Source organism: Manis pentadactyla, chromosome 7 (genome assembly GCF_030020395.1).
Source record: "Manis pentadactyla isolate mManPen7 chromosome 7, mManPen7.hap1, whole genome shotgun sequence".
Taxonomy (NCBI): domain Eukaryota; kingdom Metazoa; phylum Chordata; class Mammalia; order Pholidota; family Manidae; genus Manis; species Manis pentadactyla.
The window spans coordinates 47,377,478-47,404,554 of NC_080025.1; the positions used below are offsets into that span (position 1 = coordinate 47,377,478).

The following is a 27,077-nucleotide window of genomic DNA, read 5'->3' on the forward strand; positions in this document are numbered from 1 at the left end:
AAGATAAACAACTTACCCAAGTTCACACAGACAATGGCAAAACCCAGATTTAGACCAAGGGAGTTTTACTCCTAAACTCAAACTCTTAAACCATTCTGCCAGCAATCTCTCACTTGTGAATGATCCTCAAAGGTCGAGATCATCATTTAAACATGAACTGTGCATAACAAATGTAGCAAAGATTCAATAGTAATTCTTTGAAGATCTTAAGCATTATCTAATAGTCTTAGTTACTATTTTAATCAATCTCAATGGCCACAATTTTATTGCACCTACATGATTAATTAGATATTGGATTAAACCAAAAATCATATACATTGTGTCCATTCACATGTGTCCATATGGACTGCATGATCAACTCACCAATGGAAAACATGACTATTTTTATTTTTAAGTGAACAAAAATCTTTTAAATGGTTTTTCCATCACCAAACCATATTGAATCATGTTGTTTTAGAGTATTTTAAAAATTAATCTTACAAATGTGAAATGTAAGTGTAGACAGCAAGCACATGTATAAATACAACTCACGTGAGGAACCAGTTCTTTGAAATCAGCCTAGGAGATAAATAATGACTTCTAAATGGGTTACGGTGTGGGGCCACAGATATACCAGGTAAGTGACATGCTCCTGACCAGTCAACGTGCTCCTGTCTGGGTCATATCAGGGCAAAGCTGCCCAGTCCCACCACATCGGCTTTTGTCTCTTACTGATTTCCAGAAGCACAGAGGGGAGGAGTACTGGGACTCAGAAGACTGAGTTACCCCTAACTTCAAACTACACAACTAAAGCAAGTCCATTTACCTCTCTGGCCTCAGTTTCCTCAACAAAAGGGTTGACTAGTTGATTAAGAAACTGCCAGGGATATCTTCAGAGAGTTCATGATGCGGCAAACTTACCAGTGGAAAACGAAACAGTGTGACGCGATTATTTCACTACTTAGCAGAGCTGCGGCCAAGTGTCATCTCAGGACAGAGCTGACGACAATCCTGTGTTCCCCCTGGGAGGCAGGAGACTTGTGTGCTCGACATAGATGGACAGCTGGAGCTCCCCAGGAGGAAGGGGCTCATGGGGAATACAGAAACTGTGCCCGGAAGGGACATAGAGGACATCACGGGCATGAGAGAGCCTGCCTGATACTGGGGACAGCTTAATTCCCATGCGGTGAGGGCCCCTGCAGTGGAGGTACGAGTTCCCAAGGGGGATTATGAGCTTAGATGACATACTAACTCTGATTTTAACATTGAACTTTCGTACAGCTCAGTAGATAAGCTGTAAGTCTGAGATTGTTTTTGACATTTAAAGACCTTCAGTCAAAGAAAATAAAGGGTCTCAAACTGATGTTCCTACCACATTCCACCCCTAGTAGCCTTCTCTATCCATTAAAGGAAATATGGTCTATGTTGGAGTATCTTTAGAAAACACATCCTAAATTTACGAAGACCTCAACTTGGCCTTCATATTTAAATGTCTTGAAAAGAAAGCAATTGCCTCCCATATTCCTCTTCAGTGAACATTATCCCTTAATTAACAAAATGCCTGGGGACATATCCCTGCCAGAGGACTTCCGGAGTTTAGCCAATACCACTTTGAAATGAAAGGAATAGATTACCCAAGATGATTTAATTATACTGTCATATCAGTATAGAGAGATATGTGTTGGTATAGTATAAAGTCCCAGTAAGAAATAATAAATTACACTACACACTATGTATGAGAGGTCAGCAGTTTTTTACATACCAAAAGTTTTTTCCATATAAAAAGTCACATTTTTAGCTCTAGTCATGCATTATCTCTGTTGATCATGGGTTAGAAAGACATTCTGAATGACAGAGGCAATATCTAAGGTAATGTTAGCAGACATGAAGCAAACAAGGGCAGACAGCATATACACAGAACTAAGCACCTTCAGTCTGAAATGAAGATCTCCACACATATTATATTCCCCATGGAAGCTTGAGGCAGAAGACACTGACTAAGTCCTGGAAACATTGGTAATGTACAGTGATAATCTGCACCCACTGTGATGGCTAACTATGGATGTCTTCTGCTGGTTTACACATCTGCCTTATCTAAGCCATGCCATAGAAGAGGCACCAATTTTTAAAAATAGAATATGTCTGTTCAAGCTAGGAGATACTTTGCTCCAGGAAAGGAAAATTCAAGTAAGAATATAATTGTATGATAGAGAAGTGGCCCAGCACATGTTGGTATAGAAGTCCAAAGGGCTGTAAGGCAAGCATCAATATGAAGTCTGCATAGTACACTTTGATATGATGTAAATTGAAAACTTGGGTGAAATGAATAAGTTATATTATTGCAATTATGTATTTATGTATGTATATACATGTATGTGTGCAAGATAGATAGATAGATGATAAATAGACATAGAGAGATATCTTTTAACTGGTGACTACAAGAAGAAAAGCACTTTAAGATTATAGAGGATTTCCCCTCATTGTTTCCCTAACTCTGTATTAGTCTGGTAAATAACCACCTCATTTAAAATGGAAGAGAAACAAATGTTCAAGTAATTCTTAGTTGGTGAGGTTATGCTTTAAATTACTATGATTTGTGACTCATGTTAGTGTAGTATAAGCAATAAATGAGTTCTTTGCTTTTTTTTATATATTGCTATTGCAATGGTGTAAGTGAAGCAGAGTAATCTATATATAAATTCCTAAGTGCTACACCCATAATACTTAGCAATTTGACTGTGTTACAGCATGTTAGCTATTGCTTACATGAATCATATGAAAGAAGTGAAAGTGGTCATTTAAGACAGGAAGAACCTAAGCCAGAAAAAAAAAAGATCTGTCCCAGTTACATACATAAAATGGAGTAGGATCCAAAAACATTTGTATGAAATGTGAAGAAAAAGCTTTGTGTCTTAAGAGTTTTCCTCTTGTTTATTTGTCTGACAATTTAACATGTGATCATAAGATTTGGAAACCATAGGAAAGAATAAGAAACAGAAATTATAATTCCTTACCTAAATATAACTAGTCAACCTAGCAATGCATTCTTCCAGCTTTTTTATGAATGCTATCATTCCATTATTTCTGTTTATATTCTTTCTACTAAGGAGGTAGCCTTTGGTTTAATTCAGCTATCTCACTGAACTTTCTGCCATCATGGAAATGTTCTGTATCCATGCTGTCTGAAACAGAAGACACTGTTAAGCTCCTGAAATGTTGTCAGTGTCACTGAGAAGTTAAATTTAAAATTTAGTTTAATTTAATTTAAGCTTAAAGCCACAAGTGGCTACCAGTTACTATTTTCAACAGGTGTAAGTCTAATTTTACTCCTGTATGACAACCTGTCTTTTCTCTCTTCTTTTTTAAATAATTTGTAGGAATTATGCAGTTTTACTACAAAATGTCTCCATAAGAATATCTTATTTCTTTTGCTTGAGAAGCATAGTGCTTTCAGTCTAAAGATTAATACCAGAAAATTCTTAGCTATTATTTTTTCAAGTGGTGCCTCTCTCCCATCGTCTCTATTTTGTCATTCAGTTATCTAGTTAAGCACACATTGCACCTTCTCTTTCCATCCTTCATATCTCTTAATTTTTATTTCATGTATTTTTCATAATCTCTGCATTTTTTGTTCTTAACCCAACAATTATATTTTCTTTTTAATTTCAATAGCCATCTTTTTCAGTCTGAGAAGGTATTTTCTTTCAAATCTGTTCTTTTTCATGTCATATTGCTTTGTTCATGTTTACATTCTCTTTGAGGTTATATTATATTCTTGCACTAATCTTCTTTGTATTATCCATCAATATCTATTCATGGTGGCTAATTTTCTGTTCCTTTTGTGATGTTTGATTGGAAAATGCATTTTAGCGAGACTCTGAATTTTTAAATTGTAAAATCCCTTAAAGTCTGGCTTGTAGGAACATCCCTTCAGAGTTTCATGTTTTTTTGTTCCAGGTGTCCATGTTACAATCAGCCTGGAGTCAATCTTTATATTACATACTTGAGTAGATAGAGACGCAATTTTTTTGACCACAGGTAGTTAAATTCCAAATTTCATGGGATACCTCTCCTTTAAAACTCTGATCCTCAACAGAAACCAATAAGTTTTCTTATTATCTTACTATGCCAGTGTGAGGTTTTTTTCAGGAGCCCACTGTGTCAGTAAGAATGCAACCCTGCAATGATGCTAAGTTTATAGAGGGTTTCAGATCGAAGTTTCCCCTAGTGCAGAGCTGTAGCCACATTTTTGAACCCTCAGGGTTCAAAATCTGTCTTCAATTCACAAACCCACAGCTGCTTTACCCCTTTCTCAGGCAGCCAGACATCGACCTGAGTATTTATTAGTTTCTTCTTCTTCTATATACCTATCAATTCACTTTCTTTCTATGGCCTCCTCAGTTAGGCACTTATAAAACAGCTCTGGTTCATTTTCATCTGGCAATAACAGCATTTTCAGGTCATTTTAGACTTTCACCTTAACTGTCATTAAATATTATTTCAAATGACTTTGTAACTACTTTACATAGTATGTCTATCAGTGCTTTGTCTTATTCAGTCCTTGTTTTTGCCCTTAAATTTTAATGTTTTCACTTAAAGCAACACTGTAAATTTCCACATTGGAATATACCTGTATTTTTTATAGTATGAATTTTATATCAATTTAATGTTCAGAAATACTGACTTGCATTTTTTCCAGTTTTCTATGAGAAATATTAAGCATTAGTCTCAGAAAATTTGTTAACTTACTTTCCTTTTCTCCCTGATATGAAATTTGTATACTATCTTTTTTATCTTTGACTTTATTCTACCACACTGATTAAGCTATCCATTCAGAAAGGTACTATCTTACTACAAAATAAATATAGTGCATTGAGATACCTGTTAGGGCAATTAGCTATCTTCTATTCTTCTTTTTAAAAAACTTAGTGACTAAATTCATCTTTGTAAATTTCAGAGTTTCTATATCATGACTAGATTCAGCTAAGTAAAGTTCAGAATTTTTTACTTTCTGCTACATTAAATCTATACAACTTGGTGGAAAAAAATAACATTAAGATACTTTGGTTTTTCTTCTAGACACATGGCATACATAGCTCACTATTTATTCAGTCATGCTTATTCTAAAAAAAAAGTTATCTATATTTTATCATGTAGTTTCACCATATTTCTTTCTAAAGTTATCCTCAGGTATTTTACATGCACTTTTCCTATTATAAGTAAGTGTATTTCTTATTATATATTCTAACTCATTATTGCTGGAACACAGGAAAGCTCTTGATTCTTGTACATTTAATTTTAATCTGGCCATCTCAGTTGAAATGGTTTAATTCATTTCTATGGGTGCTTTAAGTATTTCATATTTTAATATATAACATTAGTAATAATAGCATAAATATTCTTTTATTATTTAGCTATATCATATACAGGGACTTAATTATAGAATAATGCTAATAATTTTAATAGTGTTATTCCTGTGTTTTGTTTAAATGGGTGTTATCCTAGTACTTCACTAATAAATATGAGGTTTTGTTCCATTTCGAATCTTTATATCATATATAGTCTTATTCCTTGTGTCACTGATGTAATATATGTATTATACTTGTTTAATCAGATAGAGAGTAAAGAGTTAAGATCTCTTAATTCGAATATATTCCTGTCATTCTCTTTATGGTTTTCAAATATAGTTTGTTTTACACATTTTCCAGTTTTGTATTTCACACATAGAACTGCTTGACTGTGATGACTTCATATAGGACAGTATATTTGATTGATGCACAATATTTTTGTCTCCAAAATGCCTTTTCCCTAAATTTTATTGATGAGATATTAATACATTTATATGTTTTGTTTTGTTTTTCCTTACCTAATTGCCAGTCTTTTATATTTAATTTTCCCTGTAATTTTGTGTTATGTCATGCAAAAGGCATGCTTTTTTAAAAGCCAGTTTCTATTTGATTTTTAAGGAACAATAAACCCAGCAACATTACTGCCAACTTATATGCCTGCTCTGGTAACTGTCAACTTTAAGAAACAAAAATTATCTCTTGATTCTTCCTCTTTTTCATATTGTACTTTCTTTTCTTTTATCCCCCTCTTCCTCTAATAACCAGGGGAAGAAGTTTTATGTATTCTTGAGATTTTGAATTTTATGTATTCTGAATTTTATATGTATTTAGTGTTCAGAAATAATTTCCCCATTGAATAATGAATGTTTATGCTTACCTGCATTATTTCTAGTTTTCTTTGAGATATATTATTAATTCTGGTCTCAGGAAAATTTGGTAACATTATTACAAAGTTTTAAGTAAGTTGGAAGACTTAGAATTGTGAAGCTTTTGGATGGGATGTTAAAAGTCCATTACTGTTGCCAGAAAAATTATTTATACAGATGAATCAATGACCTATGCTTCAAGTTTCCTAACCCTTCTTTGTGGGCAGTCTGCTTTCTAAAGTGTAAATAAAAATGTCTTTTACAAAGAAAAAAAATGTGGCCAGTACTGAATAAGTATTATAGTGTAAGCACATCTATGTCTGAGAAAGAGAGAAGTATTGGTATACAGAAGCTCTTTTTGAAAGAAATACTTAACATGCATGGGTTTTGTTCTTACTGGGATCAGAAGGAGAGTCTTACCAATTAGGGCCTGGGAAATAAAGTTGGTCTCAACATCAAGAACAAGTAAGAGAGGTGAACTGAAAGGAAAATGGAAATAAGGTTTTTTGCTGTTTGGTTTTTTTGCCACGTGAATATTTATTTGTGGATAATCATAAGCCAACAGGATCAGCACAAAGCTGGTACAGCCTCTACAACATTAATAGGAATTTTACATTTAAAAACACATCCTAGGCACATAGCACCGAGAGCTGGTGGGCTGCGGGGCTAATGAATCCCATCCTGACCCTCCCAGAGGCAGTCCCTCCCTCTTAGCAGGGACCAAGAGGTGATAGGCACTTGCTCTAAAAGCAGTATTATTACACCCCTGAGAAGCCTCTAGAATCTGTGCTCATTTCAGAAGGACCTAGGTCAGCACCGCTGGGCTGGGAGCCAGCCCCCGAAGTCCTCCAGTCCATGCAGTTTGTTTTTTTTGGGCTAAATTCCAACTGTAAGGGATTAGGAACTTACACGTTGAAACTTGGATTCAAATCCTTTGCCACTTTCTAGAAGTCTGACTTGTGGCACACCTCCTAATTCTGCGCATCTCAGTTAAATTAGGGTAATATCCCTTTCCCCAGCTTGTTACAATTATCAGGTGAGATCAAGCATGCCGGGCCCTAACAGAATGCCTGCTGAACACTGGAGTCACCACACATTAGGACTATTGTTACAGAATTTCTTTTGTCAGGGGTTGCAAACCCAAATGTTTTCAGGATCCAAACAGTCAACCTCAGCATCTGATGGTATCAGTATGGAGGCAATTGGAGAGGTGGGAACTGTGCAAAATTAGGAAGTAAGTGTTCTGACAAAGTGCAGTCCGATTCCAAAATGTGAACTGAGCTGACCAAGTAAAGATGCCTGTGATTTTCGGCTGCAGTCTGTCAGTCTGTGACCACTGTCGTTAAGCCAGGAGCTCATGATATCATTAAACCAAATTGTAATGGTTGGTTTTAAAGTTCTTTAGACATATGTTACTCTCAAGTTTAAGGATATGTATTCATAAAAACGAATAAATGAAACAAGAGCACTGTTCCTGATAATACAACTTCAAAGGAGAGAGAAAATACACCTTAATATAATGAATCACTGAATCAATGTGTTTCAATTAGTTAGCAATGAGTTAAGAGATTCATGGACAGAAATATACCAACTCTCTAAGTAGTTAAAAATTCCATTGTGTTCTAATTACCCATTTAATTTCTTGAATACCAATGTGCAATTAACATTACAAATAATCAAGGTTAAAAATATAATTAATGCAAGTGTGATTTAGTTATAATTAAACCAATTACACAGATATGTAGCATAACAAGGGACTTGCAGACCATTATGGGGATGTAAATGCATTCTTCCTTTGGAGAGCAGCTATTTGAAATTCATTTTCCAATTAGCTGACAAATGATGGACTGGAATTATAAAAAAGAGTCAGCCTTCCAGGAGTGAGGAAATAAACCCTACATTTTTGTTTCCTTTTAAAATTCTGATTCTTTTGCGCCTATGTACTTGCAAACAGAGGGGTTGGGGGAACTCTCAATCAACGAAAGCACCTTCTTACTTTCATGACTGCAGGGAAAAATCAACATAATACTAGAGAGGGCTTCAATTCCACATGGCACAATTTCCTTTCTGAATCTTAAAATAAGACATCAACCCAATTCACACATACCTCAAACCCTCAACTGATGAATTCTATTTTCTTTCTTGGGCATAGCTACTTCCAAATACTGACTTTTCATCAACTGACATAGCCTAACCAAAGTGTAATTGTGTGGTCTCTGCCTGCAGACAGCCACAGTTACAACAGCGAAGAGCCAATACAGAGAGCATGATTAAACATGTGGCACTGGGAGTAAGACAAATACACTTTCAAGTCTCCAACCTGCTTCATTTAACTTAGGAAAGGGAGCATTTCATAAATGAGAAGTCCACACTGTTACCGGACAAGGTGGCTTTTACATGTGATCTCGTGGAACCCTCCCGCAAACATTTGAGCTGTTACCACTCCTAGTATTCCACCAAGGACACTGGGCTGGTGGTCAGCAGGGATGGGCTAGAAGAAGGAGACGTGAAGAGTAAAAGGATAACAGCATGAAATACATTTTGTGATCTACTCTACATCTGTCAGAATGAAGCCAGAAAGCTCCAGCCAAAAGCAAACAAACCCTGGTTTCTCACTTCTGAGGATGACTAGAAACCAGTTTGTTATCTTGAAAATGAGGTAAATGAAAAGGAAAGCATTGAGCATTTATCATTTTTTTGTATTAACTATACTTCTGGGTGGCCAAATAAAATGTAGTGGAAACAACTCCTTGTAAAAGTATTCCAGCTAGTAAATAAAATCAAAACAATGAGAGCTAGAATATCACCATTTGCAATCTTCAGTGACTTACTGAATCAGCCTAGGCACTGGGATCAGAACCCCTAATGCCAAAAAGAGAGTGAGACTGATACCATGCGCCTCCTGACGATGGGAGAGATCAGCCCTACCTCCTGCCTATGCATGGCAAAGCCAAGCACTTTAAGGCATGGTAAAGTCGTTCCATGTTTAAAATGTGAACCTGTGCCTGATAAAGCCTCTGGAGCAACAACTTGCAAAAAATATGATAAACCCTGGGTGTGCGATCAGTGAAGCCTGCAGGCTGCTCTCTCTCCAAGTCCAATAGCTCAGGATCAACAGGTAGATTGTGGGCAAAAGGCAAACATGGAGAGAAACTTGGAAGTCATATCGAGTGCTTACAATGAGCAAGACTAAACTATGGTGTGTAGGGACACTGTTGGGTGACAAAGCCTTACTGAATCTTTTGGTCAGAAAGGCTGTGGTCAGGATGGGCACGTGGTGGTTTCTGCAGTAGCTGTTGATGTTCCATTAATTGGTCTGAGTCTTGGTTACAAACGTGCTGGCTCATAGTGACACACAAAACTACAATTAAAAAAAAAATCAGGATAAGAGTTACCCTTGACAGGAAGAAGTGAGGGCAGCGATTTAGAGGCTACTGGTCTGGTTATTTCTTGAGCTCATACAGATTATAAAAGTGTGTTCACTTAGAGAAAACTGACTGAGATGCTCTTTTCTATATGTAATTTATACTTCAATAGAAGTTTTTTAGAAGGAATGTTTACAAAATAGTAAACTAAGAAACAAGATTTTGAGTATCTAGAAATGCTCTTCTACATACATTTTTGAAAGACTAAATCAAAATTATATATGTCTTTTAAGGAATAATGACAGCAATGATGCCACTTATTAAATGTATAAGACCAAGGTAGAACTGAATGAAGAAGCATATTTATAGGCTTGATTTACTCATTTGTTTAAAATAAGACTTGAGAAATCACCCAAATTATGAAATTAAAACAACAAAACTAGATTGAGAGAAGCCTGGTTGAGGGTTTAATATTGACAAAATGTAATAAATTGGGAAATGGAAAAACATTTTCATGCTGAAGAAATTCTATCTTTCATTTTTTTTAAAGTAAAATAGTCAAAATGTCTGAAAAGTATAATCTTATAGAAAAGAATCACAAGCATACAGATATAGGGATAAAGGAAAAGACCAACTTTAGGATAGTAAAATGTTAGGTTAATAATAGTTATAACTATGATAAAGTGGTTATTTTTTTAATCAAGTAAATAGGTTTTTAAAAATACATAAATTATCAAAATACAACAAAAGTCAAAAATAAGAATAATTTAATAGTAAGTATAGAAAGCAAAAGTTTTCAACAACTGACTAGTTTTTCTCATAGATCATAAATATAAAATGTTATATAAAGTTTAGAAAGTAAGGAAAGATCGAAACCCACAATAAAAATAAAGTGTACTGTAGAAAGGTAAGGACAGAGCAATAATTTGAATTATGACAGAAGTATATCAAAAGTAAAAGACCTATAAAATACATTCATCTGAATGAATGTTAAAATGATAAATTTAAGATTTTCCTTAAAGAACTTTAAGTAAAATAGCAAAATAATACTACGGCAATGACAATATGTACATAATTTTCAAAACAACACATTTAGTAAAACAGAAATACCACCAGTATAGTGAGTAATAAGATGAACCCACATTTATCATTGTTCTGAGAGGTCTAGAAAAAGCAATGAGGGACACTGGAACAGGCTTTAGCATAGGAAGGAAGGAGACAAATGTTTCATTAATTACTGAGAAGAGCATTGTTTTCTAGATAGAATACAACTACTGATTAAAATTATCTTTTTAAATTAATTAAATGTATTCAATAACTGAAAGGCATACAAGGTTTGTGGAAGACGCAGTATTAAAATGTCAGTTCTTTCCAAATTAATCTAAAATGAAACATGAAATTAATTAAAATACCAGTGAAAATTGTGGACACAATTCTTTACTTTTTCTTCCTCTACATCCAAAAAAATGATTAATAGATTTTATTTCTTATATTCATTGCTATGTAATTAGTGTCTAAAAGAGAAAAAGACACTAAAAAATAAATATTTCTGTGCATCCAAAACAGGAAAATGGAGAAAGGAGGGTTTCAAGCCATGGCCTGCTGGGTTCCAGGCTAATTACATGGAGGAGCTGGGAATTTGGCCCTCCAAGGTCAGGGGGCTGTAAGCACTCTTGTACAGATGGAGAGGGACCCAAATGGAGTTGAGTGCGATGCAGTCTAGAGCAGAGCCCCACCCCTCCTGCAAGGAGGCTGAGAGAAGCTTCGTGGAGCGGAGGGCACTAGGCAGCTGCTCAGGGCCAGGGCTGAGCCAGGCGGTGAGTGGAACTGAGATATCAGCCATGTGGCTGCAGGATGGGAGCCCACAACTCTCAACATAAGACCTGGCTCTGAACTGCAGAGTTAGGGGTAATAGCAGAAAGGACCGCAGGAATGACAGGTGACACATAGAAAAAGAAAAGTAAAAGTCACAACATATAAACAAACTCACCTGTGAGGCCAGCTAGCAAAAGCACGAGCCACGAGAACATTTAACAAGCAGAAATTTCAAAATATAAGCAACTAAAAGATGAATGAACTCCTGATAAAGACAAATTAAGGTAGTTGAGTGAATCTAAATGGTTATGCCAAGACTCTATAAGGAAAATGACAAAATACAATTAAATTGGTGTTTTTTAAATGGTCTGAATAAATAAATGTCTACATACACCATAGTCAAGGATAAGGCAGACAGGATATCATAAAGATGTCAAATCTCCTCAAACAATAATATAAATATGATGCAATTCCAACCAAAATTTAAATATGGTGAATTTTTTTATACAGGTTGGTAAAGTAATCCTAAAAGTAATGCACACTAAACATCCTGAATTAGTCCAAACAAATCTGAAAATGAGGGACTGGGAAGAAAGACAGGCAGTGTGACCTCCTAGGAGGCATGGAGGAGCAGGAGAAGGCAGGCAGAGTCCCATCTGAGAACATGGCCTACAGTGGGAGGGCTGCCAGCTGATGGACAAAAGATACTTTGTTGAGAAAATGGCATTAGGCAAAGGAGAACTCTGGACAGAAAAGAAAGCAAATTGTATTTCTACTGCACACTATATATAAACTCCATAGAAGCTAAAGACATGGATGAAAAAGTCTTTAAAAAGAAAATCTGGGGAATAACTAGCTTTATGACCTTAGAAAAAGAATTTCTTAAGATTCAAAAGCCCAGAAATAGCAAAGAAAGGAAATGCTAAATTGACTCCTTCAAAATTGGGAACGTCTATGCACACAAAATTTAAAACAAAGCTCAAATACAAGGTCTCTCTGAAAGATAATACTTAAAATATTTAAACATGCAAAAGATTGGTTTACAGAGGCAAGTTTATTCTTGGGGCAAAGTGAGAGCAAAATTCATGAAGAGCCCTTACATTAATGAGTAACAAAGAGACTGACAACCTTCTAGAAAAAAAGGACAATTGGCCTCTCAGGAGAGTGGCAGAAAGGAAGCATATTTAACAAATATGTATGGGAAAACACTCAAGTTCATGAGTAATTAAGGAATGCATATGAACAATGAGATTTCATGCCCACTAGACTTGCAAAAAATTAAGACTTTTAAGAATTATACTGAGGATTATGAAATGCTCATGAGATAAGAATAAATGAAGTATATACAATGATCTTTATATTCTTTTCTGACTTTAAGACACATCTTTCCACACAAACACCACAGTTAATCACCCACACTTATACACATTCAGAAAATAGATAAGAAGTAAATATATATACAAACAGAGATATATGCATGTTTAAATTAGACTAGTAGGAAACATGTTAATATTAACACTGCATTTTAGGACTTCAGGAAAAATTTTTGTCCTCCTAGTGCCTGGTACATGATAGATGGACAGTAAGCATTTGTTGACACAATTAGTTAATGAGTGGGTGATTGATATTTTTGAACAACTTTTTTTGACTGACTATATTTGAACTCTCAATTAAACTATTTCCAAGTCTATTTTGGAATGAGTCTATGATCCCCAGTAGACAAACGATGACTTCAAATATGGTACTGAAACAGTGGTAGCTATTTATAATATTGCCCTTCACTGAATATACAGCAAGGTACATGGTTTTCCTTATATAAGTTCAACAACAGACATCTGAAATCTATTATCAAGTTACAATGAATTTGCTGCTGAGGGGTGGAGGGGAAAGACATATTTTTTTCTTTTTGGGGGGCCCCTAGAAAGATGCCAGGGGCCACAGTACTGAAAAGAAGAAGTGTGGGTACAGAATGGGATATGGATGCATCCATGTTAAGACACACATGATGGCATGTGGCTAGAAAACAGCTGTAAAATTAAAGGTGGAAGAGTTGAGAGTATGTAAGTGAGGCAAATTTACTCTTGGGGTAATGTGAGAACAAGAATCAAGCAGCCAATCCAGCATCCGGAGTGTTTTAGAACAAGGAATCTCTTCTTTGTAGGAGAGGAAAAATACCACTATTCCCTGTCCTGGTCAGAGGAGGAGAGGAGAAAAATTGGGTGGCCAGCAGATGCCTGCGCACATGGTGGCATCCCCCACCCTGGAGGACGTGTCCCCATGCAGCACTGCCATTTAGAAGGGATTCCAGGACAGGTCACGCTCACCCTGAGAGGCCAAGGTAGGAGTGACATGCAGAAATAAAGCTGTGAACGTGGGGACACCTACAGGGCCCAGATGGCCTGGGGTGGCCTCTGGAGTGCAGGACACCTTCCACCTTCCATTCTATTTAGATCAAAAGGAATAAATGTTTCCCCTATGCCTCCAAACGCCACTCTGGTTTTTAATATGTACACTCTTCCCAGACCAAAGTTATCCGTACAAAAGAAGAAAGCCATCCAGCCCCTCTGGCCACTCCCATGGTGGAGGAGGCATTTAAAGCAGAAAGAGCCAGCCCCTGGCCACCAGGCCACCAGCAGCCTGACACCTCCCACCCCGCTGGTACCTCCAGAAGGGGTCAGCATTTGCCAACATCTCCTTGACCCTCTGGCCAGAAATATGGAGTTTTTTCCTTCACATTTGGAGGGGTCTTTTCCCTTTTGAGGAGTGGGAGCTGGAAGGTGAATTTGGAGGACAATGACTCAGACTCAGACGCTAGTCCGCAGGACAGAGGGGATGCAGGCAGTTCTCTGGGCTTGATTATTAGCTCTATAGGCAGCCACAATGATTAACTCTGGATTTACCCTGTGGGAGTCCTGAGGATGGCGTGTCCAGAGGTGGGAGGGATGTCCCCAGCCAGCATCTGGAAGGTGGTGCTCTTCCCAGCTCCGTTCACCCCTAGCAGCCCAAAGCACTGGGAGGAGAGAACAGGGAGACAGCACAATCAAAATCCCCTCCGAGACAGCATTCGCAGCAGCAAGCTGAGTGGCTGTTTGTGGTTTGTGATATCTGTGGACTTTTAAAGGCACACAAACATATAAGGCCCTTTACAGATGACAGCATACTTCTGAAATTATCCCAGCCTTTGAGTGGTGTAACAGTTCCTGCAGTAACCTACAGACAGGTACATTCATGTATGGAAAACCCAGCAGGATGAGACGGGAACATCAGCTACCACAGGCGATGCTGAGATTTCCTGTCCTGCGTGGGGCCAGCCGTGTCCCTTTGGTGAGTAAGATATTTTTTGAAAACTACATCATTATAATCACTGTTCTCCCCCAACCTCACCACCCAGTGGCAAGTCCTTCCTCCCCTGACCTCACTGCCCAGTGTAAAGTCATCTGTTTTCTGAGGGCACAAGTTGGATTTCTATCTGCTGACTTAACCTGGTTTCCTAGCTCCTTGCCTCTTGGAAAGGTGCCTACTCTGGATCTGCTGTCACCATGCCCTACCTAACTGCCACATGACCCTGTTCTGTCCCTCTGGATGGCACTTGCTTCCCCGGATTGTTACCTGCCTCAGTGCCCGCTCTCTCCCATCTCATCTGGCTCTCCCTTCCATCTGTGAGGTGGCCCATCCTGTTCTGGGCCTGCCCTGTTTCTGTTCCATGTCACTCCCGTCAGCAGGCCACATGAGAGCTGGCTCTCCCACTAGACAGCACCACCCATTACCCAAACCTTCCTCTCTCCAAGGCTCAGGCTTCGGTTTATATAAGCTCACCTTTTTATAAAGGTTGCCGACACCCACTACCCTCCCACCTTCCACCCTTTCCTGCCCAGCTGCCACCTCTGGACTGAGAACTCTAGAGCGACACACTTGTGTGCTTTTATTCTTGCCCTGCCTTGGGACAACACTCAGTCCAAAGGGCATTATCCTCCAGTTCCTACCCAATTATTAATCCTAGACAAACAGAGCCATACTTCGCCATCTCTGCCTCTGCCATAGGCTGTTATAAAGCACTTTACATCTAAGTAATTAAATTGTGATGCTCATAAAATGCCTGGCAAACAGAATCCAAGTGTAAATGGCATTTTGGATCATTTCATATACCTGGAGCATCTCTCTTAGGAGGCATTCCAAATTTTCTCTTCCCTTTTAGCTTAAACTACCACAGAGAGGTGTTGGCAAAAGTAAAGTTGGCTTTTGAAGCAAGGGTAAAAAATGGTTCCTTAAGATGGCAAAGATTGCATAGCTAGTCTTGAACTGAATAGCAAACAACAACCATAAAAAACTTTCCTTACTGTCCTTTGCAGCCAGAACCAGTGCATAAGGACATCCTGGATTGACTTAGGTTGGCCTCCTGGCTTCTCTTTGCCTCACTGTACTCATATCTGAAACGCCTGCTTTCCACTCACAGTAAAGCATAGGCGCCAATCAGATAACAATATAAACTACTTTGAATTTCTCAGGAGCTTGGAACAATATGAATGCAAAACACTATCTCATTTTTAACAGTTAATTAAAGGTAATCATTTCCAGAACTGATTTCCCTTTATGCAATTAACACAAATCAGGAACAATTTACATGACTTCTGTTAGTTCTGATTCAACATTTCTACCAGGCCTAATGTCATATCCTTGGAAAAAAAAAAAAAACTCCTGCGCTTTGCTTTGGCGTGTGAGCACCCTTTACCTTTCCTGAGTAGCTTTTCACTAGACAGGCCTAATGGCCACTTAAAGAGTACTGAAGTCCAAGTGAGAGTTAGAAATCGTTTTCTTAATTACTTGGATTCATAAAGTATTTGCACTCAATGAAAAGTAACCCCATAACTCAAATAATAATTAAAACTCTTCAGTCACGTGAAATTTTTAAGATTACAAAATAGAATCAACCCCATCACTCAACCAGCAAAGTTTTCACAAAGAGTCAACAGTCTTTCTATGCAGATTCTACTTCTACTGATTTTGCAGAAATTCCTGAAATTTGAAAGCTGCTTTTAGTTCTTCTATCAAATATTCTAAGAGTAAGACGAGCAGGTCAACAATCAAAGAGACCCACGTTTTCCACGGAAAGGGGTGCAGCTAGAAGCTTCTTTACCTCTCCTCTTCGTATGCCCAAAGTGATATCTTGCACGGCGGGGGTCCTCTTGAAAAAGCCACAGTAAGTTCTGCTGAGGTTGTACAGCACAAGGATGTCTCCAGCAGTTCTTCCTTTCAATACCCGTATCTGCTCTTTTTCAACATCTGTGTCCTTAGAAGATGTGACTGTGCCGTGGATGGCAGAGTGACCCCTGGGAAGAAGAAGCCAGCATTAATTCACACCTGGGAAATGGGACTGGAGGAGTCAAGAGAGAGAGAGAGAGAGAAAGGTCAGATCTGTCAAAACAGGAGCTGTCATCTTGAGACCCTGCAGTCTCAGCTCCGGTCCAGGCCCCCGGATGCCACCCTCCGGATCACTGATAACCAGCCAGCCAACATCCATCTCCTCATGTGGAGAAATGCAACCCTGAGGTGGATGGGCACCCAACTGGAGTTACTCTTCAATTTTATAAATGGCCAAGGCACACCAGACTTCTGTGCTAGATGGATAAAGAATTTATCACAAAATTATTGTAAGGGAACAATTTTCCTAAACACCTTTAGCAAATAGATCATTTAATAAAGTAGAATGTGTATAAAAGTACCCAAACATTATAGTTATACACATATAATGGATTATACAGCATATATGTTGGACATCATAAAAGGCTTATACTGCAAGCAGTTGCACATTTTGCCCGATGTATTTAACAAGTATTTGCCAGATGAATCCAAGTTTAATATTCAACATACAACATAGATGATAAGAAAATACAGTTAGCTACTCTGGAGTATAATCATCCAGTATCATTTTATACCATTCAAAACAGGAGAAATAAATCAATGGGTATAAAAATAAGGACAGTGTTACCCACAGAGTGGTTATCAATAGGCAAGGGGTCACGGGGGCTTTGGAGATGCTGCTAGTGCTCAGTCTGAGAGAAGGTAACACAGGTCTGGTCAATTTCATTGAATTTAACACTTTTTTGTTTGACTGCTATTTTCTGCTTTTCCAGTCAGAGGCGAGTCCTGGACCCCTCAGCCCGGCCTGCCTTCCCAACATCTTTCTCACTCTAAAAGGGATCAGACTGCCCTTACTCCTCCTGTTTTCAAGATCCACCGCCAAATTGCTCCCCCAGAAGTTCTGGCCCTCTGCTCATCAGACTCTCCCAGGAAGCTTTATAAACACCCCCCAAGTTCACGCCCAGAGCTTCTGTTTGAATGTCAAGGTGTTTCAGTGGGTGAAGGACAGTCAGTCAAGGTCACTCCGTGTTGGCCACCTCACAACAACCCAACACACTGTTCATCCTACTGTGCTTGGAAATGTGGCTCTCAGTCATCTCCCAACCAATAAGCCTCCACAATGGCACCTGTATTCCAGAGGAAGAATCCAGATGGGCCCAGGGAAGCAGAATGTTCCAGGGACCCAACTCGCAGGGCCTGGCTAGGAATGTAGACCTGTCTAAGCAATTATTAGTCACCTGGTTAGAGCTGGATCTAAAGAACAGATTAATTTGGTCAGATAGTCATTGTAGCAGTCATCCTTAAGGGAGGGGCAGGCAACCTGCATCTAGATTAAATTTCTGTGCTCTGTAACCTTCATGTTGACAGAGAACAATAAATATTGACTACTTACTGTAGATAACAAAGACCTTATTCTAAAATATGATTTAACTTATTTTCTACAAAGTAATACAGAAAGTTTTCTCTTTAAAGAAAAATCTTTTGATGCTATGGGAGAAGGGAGCAGCCTGAAATCTATGAAAGGGGGATTATACAAAATATATAAATATAAAAATATATAAATATACATGTATAAATACAAATATATACATTTATATATAAAACAGTTGACCTTTGAACAACACAGGTTTGACAGGTCCACTTATACATGGATCTTTTTCAATAAATACAGCAGAGAACTATAAATGTATTTTTCTCTTCCTCATGATTTTCTAAATAACATTTTTTTCTCCAGCTTCCTTCATTGTGAGAATATAGTATATAATTCACATAACAAATAAAATATTTGCTCATCAACTGTTTACGTTATTGGTAAGGCTTCCAGTCAGCAGTAGGTTATTAATAGTTAAGATTTTGTGGAGGCAATAATTATATATGGAATTTTGACTGTGTGAGGGGTCAGTGCCCTTAATTTGCATGTTGTTTAAGGGTCAACTGTATGTAATATATATATATATATATATCCCCCTTGTGCTACTGACTTTTGTCCTCACCTAACAAAAACAAAAACAAGAACACAGAATTAATAGCAACAGGACTTGGCAAAAGGTAGGTAGTTATCAGAACTAACTTTCTGTACCTTCCTGATGCTAGGAGTTAATACCATTTAGCCATAAAAATAAATAATGTTATGGTATCAATTAAATTCACCTTGGGTACTATAATCAAAGTTAGAGAGAAATAGAACAATTTCAAGAGGGAAAATTAAATAATAGGAACTACTGTCTCACACACTGGCATCTATCATCTGACAATTTCCTTCTAGTGCTGGTGTCTCACACCAATTCCCAAAAAAAGAACCATAAAATCAAAATCTTAACCCATTAGAACTGTATATAACACTGGTCAGACACATTTCTTATCTTGAACCTGCAGGATGGAGTTTTTTTTCTCCATCTTTATTAAAAAGCTGGTGGCATTTGAGCGTTAGCCCTGCAGGACCTACCGTGACCCCCGCAGAAGGTCCCAGTGCAGCAGGACCCGCAGGAGGAGCAGAACCGTGCCTTGCAAAGCCAGCTGCGTGAAGATCCAGCCCAGGAAGTTCATCTCAAAGGGACTCACGTAAGAATCAATGCCGAAGTTGTGGGTCAGGTCATATTTGATCTGATTATAGCAGAGTTCTATCAGTCCTTGACCCAGGCAGAATTGAGGAAAAATAGTAAAGACCCACTTGAGGACATCATAGATGTGCTGTAAATTCTGTACGGTGAAAGAAAGAGAGCAGAAGTCAAATTAAAAGCTCTTCACAACTCCCACTTCTTGACCGTACTGTGTTCCAGGCCAGCCACTCTGCAATGCTCTCAGACAGCCATCAAACCAAGGGAATTATCCTTAAGCCTTAAGGTCTGATGGTTTTGCTTTGCTAGGTTTCTGACGTGCTTGGAACCCTTCACCCTTTCTTCCTTTTGATTTTTGCTTTTGAAATGGAAATGTCTATCCCATCACTGTATTTCGGAAGCACGTGACTTATCTGGTGTCACAGGTCCACAGCTGGGGAGGATGAATCACAGGTTCATTCAGCCTCAAGGTGAACCATACCTCCTGCCTCACCCAAACCTGACTTAGATGAGACTTTGGTTTAGACCCTGGATTTGATACTAGAATGAGTTAAGACCTTGGGAGTTGTTAGAATGGAGTGTATTTTTCATGGGAAAATGACATGAATTTAGGGTGGCCAGGGGTGAAATGTTAAGGACTGAAGCTTGTGTCCCCCAACCAATTCCTGTGTTGGAGCCCTAACCCCCAGTGTGAAGGTATTAGGGGCTGAGGCCTTAGGGAAGCAATTAGGGTCAGAAGAGCTCGTGTGGGTGGGGCTCCCATGAACTGAATCTATAGGCAACTTGATCTTGGACTTCCAGCCTCCAGAATGTGAGAAATCAATGTCTGTCGTTTAGGCTGCACTATCCATGGCATTTTGTTACAGCAGGCTGAACTGACGAAGACATATGGGTAACATTAATAATTGTAAGGTGACAAGAGTTTTGTATGAGTGGATGATGCTAGAAACTGTGACTATAAGCATGTAAATAACATGCAAACTGTCTGGTCCATGCTTAGCATATAATAAATGCTAAATATATATAGTTGTCTTTATTAAACATATTAAAATTAAGTGGTATTACAAAGACAAGGATGAGTAAGGGAGGAGGTCTCAATAAATGTACAAGGTAGTGGGAAGTAAACTCAGTTACCAATGAGGAAACACAGTGTCAAGAGACTGATAAATGTGTGCAAGACACCTTGTGATAAGGCCAGGACTTGACCTCCATCTTTCTGGTCCAATGCATATGATCTTTCCGCCAGAGAACACAACCTTTGGAGAAAATTCACTAAAATGTGGGCCCTTAACCGTCAGACTCAGTGTGGCTACTTTAAAGCATTTAACCCCCAAAGATCACATTAACTACAGCTACCAAACAGAGCTATGGAAATATGATAGAGAATTAGACTCACATTTCAGTCTTTTTCTCCTGAAGTTCAAACTCAGTAATTGATCTAAACAATAATATTTTGCAGTGGAGCAAAATCATCATAAAGTATATAATATATAATAGTGTATGTGTCAAAATCATAAATATTAAAGATTAAACTTACAAAAATTACCAATTACATATTTCATACTATGTTTTCCCTTAGAATGCAAATATATAACTTGATTAGTATAAACATAGTCTTGAGTAACGTGATTTGGATCAATAGAAAATTCAATAAAGACTTGTAAGGGCATGTATCGTTACATGATGGTTTATTGTATTTTGCATACAGACACCTGAAAAACATGAATGCTTCACTTAATTTTCCCATAGAGTTCAACCAGTCCTGAAGGGACTTATTAATTCCACTTTTCCTAAAACTGTGTCCCTGGATCAAATAATGTACTATTTGAAAGGATTTTCTCACTAGTTATAAGCTAGAAATGGTAAATATTCCAGTTTTCAACTCAGGAACTGGTAATTAAGGAAATGACACAGTAATGATAAGGACTTTATATCTGCCTTTAAAGAATTCACAATTGTCTATTCTGGCAGAAGTAAGTTCTTCATAATGCATGAACACTGCGGAAACAATCCCCATCTGTCAGGGGTGTAGCTGCAAAATTCATGCAAAAACGATTCGTAAATGTCTGATTTATGTTATCTGGAAATTGAGTAAGTATTCAGAGGAATAAACTACTGAAATTGGGAGTTTTCCCTCCACCTCCATCCCCTTCCCTCCAGCAGGGCATCAATGGGAAAGATGGATGTTTGAGATCTTGAATTATAGCTCAAAATGCATTTTCTGTAGAAATTAGCTTATAAATTACGTTTTGGTAAAAATGAAAATGCTCATCTTAACATCATAGTTTGTATACATAATGGTTAAGACTAGTTTATTGGCTTTTCAGACTGATCTGAGAATCCAGTCACTTTTCCTGGCTTTTTGTATTGATTCTGTAAAAACATATTGCTCCTTAACTTACAAATGAATATTTGAAATCACCCATTTTAACGTTGTGCTTCTAAGCAAGCCGAATCAACATAAAGATCAAGGAAAAGACCTTAACAAAGCAACTAAAAGTCTTCTATTATTTAATGACTTCTAACAAATGTCTCAATTAACAATTGAGTTGGACCCATTTTTCTGCAACCAGATAGTTGCCTGTTGATTTCTCTCCAAGTGAGCAATGCTGTTTGTAATCAGAGGGACTGCCTTCCACCAGCCCCAGGGTCAAAAGCTCAGGAATGCAAAGGTGCCTGGCTAGCTCCCCCTTTGGGTCTGGATGATATCCCCCTAGTTTCCTTTCCTCCTGTGACCCAGGCCCCTGGAGCAGCCCTCCACTTCCCATTTCCCACCACAGGGTGCATCATCCTTGATTGCATTTTCCTTCTCACCTTAGTTCATGCTAAGTTCGTCCCTCACAGCCCATGTCAAATGAGAGACCACATGGTCAAGAGAGACAATGGTCACTGCCTCTGCCAACTTCACCTTCCTCCTCAAGCTGGAGGCATTAACCATCCTAAAAGTTTTCTATTTAAAGGTTAGATTCATCAATACATTAGTGTCATAATAGATCTGTAAAAAATCACCAAAATCAGTTGTTTTCATTCATTGAATGAATAATGGATGTTTGTGTACTTCACTGTTTCTATAGCAACAGGAAGCAGAACAACAGAAAACAATATTAGCCATCACTGGGGAGTCTTTGAGGTCTCTGCAAGTCCTGCCAGGAGAAAGGGAGCCTGTCCTCATGAGGCAAGCATGTGTCCCTGACTCATTTGAGTAGAAACTTGTAGCACATCTCCATAACTGGGAGAGTGGGACCTTTTCCAGGCAAATTTCTCAAACTCTGAGTCCAACAAAGACCTGGGATGACTGAGGAATTGGGGTCCATGCAGACAGCAGGGATTCGGGAGGGAACTGCGTGGTCAGAGAGAAGAGCAGACAGCAGGAACGAAAAGGACTGTAGTCAGGTCAGCGTGCCCTCGTTGCAAACTCTGAGGTCTATTATCCAGGTGGCACAGGGGAGGCTGAAGGAGGGCTATGGCGGACAAGACCCAGGTGGGCTTCAGCAGGAGGATATGGGTGGAAGAAGCATGGTGGAAACAGTGAGTGGGTGTGCTGGCAGAACTGGATTCAGCTGTACTGAGACACCTGTTGGGCATGATACCCAGAGAGTGACTTGCTAATGTGCAAAGCCTGTTGGAGAGAGGCACCTCCTTATCCTCTCATGGGAAAAAGGCTTCCAAACCATGGAGCTCTTTCTCAGGCTTCTCTTTGCTCCAACACTCTGAACGTAGAAAAACAAAATAGGAAAGAGAGCAGAATCACCCAGATATTCTAGACCTGCTGTGGTCTGGCACTGCAGTGAGCCACCGCAGCCAATCCTACCCGGCAGCATCTGACCCCAAAGAGAGGAATGTCTGACCCTCACTCCTGCAACATTGTGCAGACACATCTCGTACATGCGTTCACTGTTCCAACCACTATCATGAGCTCATCAACACAGGGATGGGGCAGTGAACCGGCTTGTGGGTCTGTCCTTGCTAATGGAGAAGCAGAAACTGAGCATGTTTTGTCCGTTGGTGCCAGCCCTAAGCATGGCTCTTAAAACGGCACAGATGCTTTTGTTAATTAGAGTCAATGTCTCTTTCTGGAGGTTAAAGACAGTGGCTACTAGCACATAATCATTTAATTCCAGTTGGAAAAGCAACAGTGTGGCATGAATTAACATTTCCCCCTCACTAGCGCCCTGGGAGAGGTGATGGTAAAGCTCACCGACCTGAGCTTTGGAGATGATGGCCAGCAGCCGGGGCATGATGGTCATCAGCATGGTGCAGAGGCCAAAGATGAAATTCAAGGAGATGTAGGAGATGAAAGCTACATCCGAACTGGAAAAGATTCTGGATAGCAGGTACATCCACGGAAGAGTTGCATAACTGGAAAACAAAGTGAAAACCATGTCTGTTTTCCTGTAACACTCACTGCTGAGGTTTTATTGGCCTGGTCATTGTTTCGCAGTTAGTGAACAGAAATGCACCTGACTTAACAAATCCCACAGAATTTTCTGAAGACAAAGCCCATGTTCTGGGACCTCAGAGACAGTGCAACATAATGGTAAGAGCACTGGATGGGGCTAAAACCTGGGTCATATGTGGGCCTCATCTTGCAGTTCCATGATCTGCAAGAAGTCAGCCAAAACCACCATTGCCTCGTCCCCGAAAGGGGCATGCCTGCCCCATCAGTAAATCAGGAATGATACCTATTGTTGAAGTGAGACTTAAAATCTGTCAAGAATGGGAAGCTGCAGAGCCATGCATTAAAAAAAGACATGAGCAGAAAGCTCCCTTTGCAGCACCCACTCCAGGCTGGGCACCATGCAGTGGGCTTCCATCATGTTCCATAACCTGCCCCACTGTCAGCAACCTGGAGGGCCCTGCTACAATTCAGTTCACAGACAGGGCAAACTGGTTGATTAGGTTAATACCTCTGAAGGCTGAACAGCTGGGAAGCAGGTAAAGCCAGAGGTGGGAATCATCTCTGTGTGGTCCCAAAGCTGGGTGTGATCTTAGAAGCAGCCCTACAAGTTTCCGATAACATCAGGACCTAAGAAAACATTCACACGTCCCTAAATGAAAACATCTCTCTCTTCTTTCTTTCTTCACATCCTCGGGGCAGATTTCACTAATAGCATCTACTGTCTTCTTTCTGTCACAAGACCACTGTGCTCCATGAAAGGACACTGGTACTTCAGTGATGGTGCCACATCTCAGCAGTTGTTCTTAAATGAGAGTCTTTCTCATACAGCCCCACACTTTCTGCACACTCCAGGTAAATTTGCCACTGTTTGCTTAGAGTGATTTAGTGCTTCAGCTGAAATCCTTCAGTGCTTTCTAAATGGCTGGGTTTGCTGTGTTAACTAGCTATGAGAAGTATGAGGCTTCAAAATGATGGGTGACCAGGCCCTCCAGGCAGGCTCTTATTTTGGCATAGGTCCTTTTCTGTATGATATCAGAATGTGTCTTTGGGTCAAAGCATACTCCTCATATTTCAGAAAATAAAATCATATGTAATATCAAGCATAGAATCATATAGTGTTACAGAAACTTCTCCCAACAACAATCTGCCTCATGATTTGGGTATGAGGAAAATTATTTTGGTCTTAAATAAAACATCTGTACCAAAACAAATTATCATTAAATAATTAAATTAATTACCAAAGAGGCAGGCCATGGCTTCTTGGTGCTTTAAATTGCCAACACAACTGCCTGACTTCAGAAAGGAATCAAATGCCCCCCACACTGACACTGTCTCTCTCTCCTTTACTTGCCCCCCTGGGGCATAAATCAAGTGCTACCCTCCCTCACATGGCTGCCTGGACAAGCAAATGAAACAGTGATGTTCAATGTTCAAAGTATTTTTTATAACTGAAATAAAAATAAGCATTAATAGCAATTTACAAGTCAAATTTTGGGGCAGCCATAATCGCTGTAAAATTCGTTCTTAGAGTGAACCAACAGTTGCTGAAAACTACTGATCCAAGCTGCATAATCTGGACCAACAAGCGCGAAGTTGCTTTTCTTTACCATGTGGTGCCCTTCCCAGCTGAAGAGATCTATGTTGGTCCCCTAATCCTCCTCTACAGAAGGACAGGTCGTTCCTGGTTCCCTGTATGACATGGTGTCCAGCCAACTCTCTGTGTTAAGTTTTGCAGTGTCGGGGTGAGGTGTGGTCAGCCTGGCACAAAGCACAGTGAAAGTATCACTCCTTGGATCAGGAACTAGGCACGTGGGGGGCCTCCCTCTCCCGCTCAGATGCGGGGATGCCCGCATCTGGACCAGAGGAACAGATCAACACCATCAGCCTCAGCTCCAGTGGAGACTGCTCAGAATCTGTACTGTGTCACTCATTACATAAGGCTGCTAGGCTATGGCATTTAAATATTTGACAAGCAGATCAAAGCATCATTTAAGCAAAAAGGAAGCAGCAACCAAGACACAGACTTAAACGATGCCACCGGAGGCCCTATTGCCAAGTTAATGAACAGTCTGAGTGCACTTTCCAGGGAGCTGTGCCTCCATGGCATTATTTTTACTACATGTTTATTAGCTACCTTTCAAATATGTGGTTCAAATCAATATACTGGCAGCTCCAGTCTCCTTATTTTTTTTTTTAAGAAAAATATTTAAATGGCTTGAAGAACATTATTTATTTTTTAGTGAAACCTATGGTGGCTTTTAACAATCTCCACTTTTATTAAAACATAATACCATTTTAATGATTTTAGAACTTGCGAGGTATTGGCACACTGTTCACAAATAATCTAGAATTTATGGGGGTGTTCCTCCATTGGAGGACAGGCTCCCCTCATATGTGGCATGAATCCCTAAGACATGGAGCAGGACTCTGACCCCTGCCTCAGTCCGTCAGCACTAAGTAGCACCAATTACGTACCAAACATGGTCTTAAGGTTTCTCTTTTCTATATGAGCCAGTTTCTCTTTCCTTTCTGACATTTTCATATGTTCCTTTCCTTGTTGATACTAATTCTGCTCCCTTTCCAGCTTAAATATCAAATTTTCCTTCCTTGAGACAGAAAAAAAAGAAAATTGTTCCTGGGCTATTTTTCTGTTAGCTCTTGAGATTCTGTTCACTTATCTGATCCTGAGTTTCTTCAGGTTCCAAACCGCTAGCCAGCCCGCTTAATGCCTGACCGTGTTCTCAGGTTTCAGCTCCTTCTGGAATTCGGCCTTCTTCACATAGTTCCCGGGCTCCTGCCCTCCGGGTCCTCATGGGACAAGAGGGGTGAGCCAAGCTCTTGTCCACCAGGGTGCATGAAAATGGGGCATGCCACGGGGCCCCATGCAGCTTACAGCATCCCCAGTTCAGAGCCGTGTGAGGGATGGGGCTCCGAGGTGGGAAGAGCTACCGCCTGACTCTGAACTGGCCCCAGGACCCTCAGCTGTGATGCCATATTCATCATCATCAGCCTTGGGCTCTTCTTCACTGGAATTATCCCAACCACAACATGGTCTGGGTTATGTTTTCAGATCTTCTCGGTCTCTCTAACCTATGAATTCTTCACCTGAGCTGGGTCACCTTCGTTGGCCTGTGAATGTACCCAGGAGATCTGTGAATCTCCCGAAATTCTTTGACAAATGTCATGCATGTAAAGAGAATTCATAGCTTCATCCTGACACTTCAAGGGGCTTACAGACAAAACAAGGCTAATGAAAACTCCTAAAAACATATTTCTTAGAAGTTTCCAGCTACTTTATTTTGTCTAAGTCTTAGGTTACTTTCAACTTAATGAAATCTGCTCTCCTAAAGTTCAAAGATAATTTACAGGAAAGTCTATGTATCATGCTA

The 27,077-nt window shown here is 39.3% G+C and overlaps 1 protein-coding gene across 2 annotated transcripts in view; it reads right to left on the reverse strand.

The window, feature by feature from the left end:
• ABCA13 (ATP binding cassette subfamily A member 13) overlaps window positions 1-27,077 on the reverse strand; it is a 390,923-nt gene that overhangs the window by 77,709 nt on the left and 286,137 nt on the right. For both annotated transcript variants that reach the window (XR_008998757.1, XM_057505338.1), the window contains exons 52-55: window positions 23,492-23,648; window positions 19,178-19,431; window positions 16,508-16,700; window positions 14,274-14,383 (exon numbers count right to left, since the gene is read on the reverse strand). Coding sequence is in view for 1 of the 2 variants with exons in the window: in XM_057505338.1 (XP_057361321.1) it covers window positions 14,274-14,383; window positions 16,508-16,700; window positions 19,178-19,431; window positions 23,492-23,648 (714 nt within the window). In the remaining variant the exon portion in view is untranslated. The remainder of the gene's footprint in view (window positions 1-14,273; window positions 14,384-16,507; window positions 16,701-19,177; window positions 19,432-23,491; window positions 23,649-27,077) is intronic.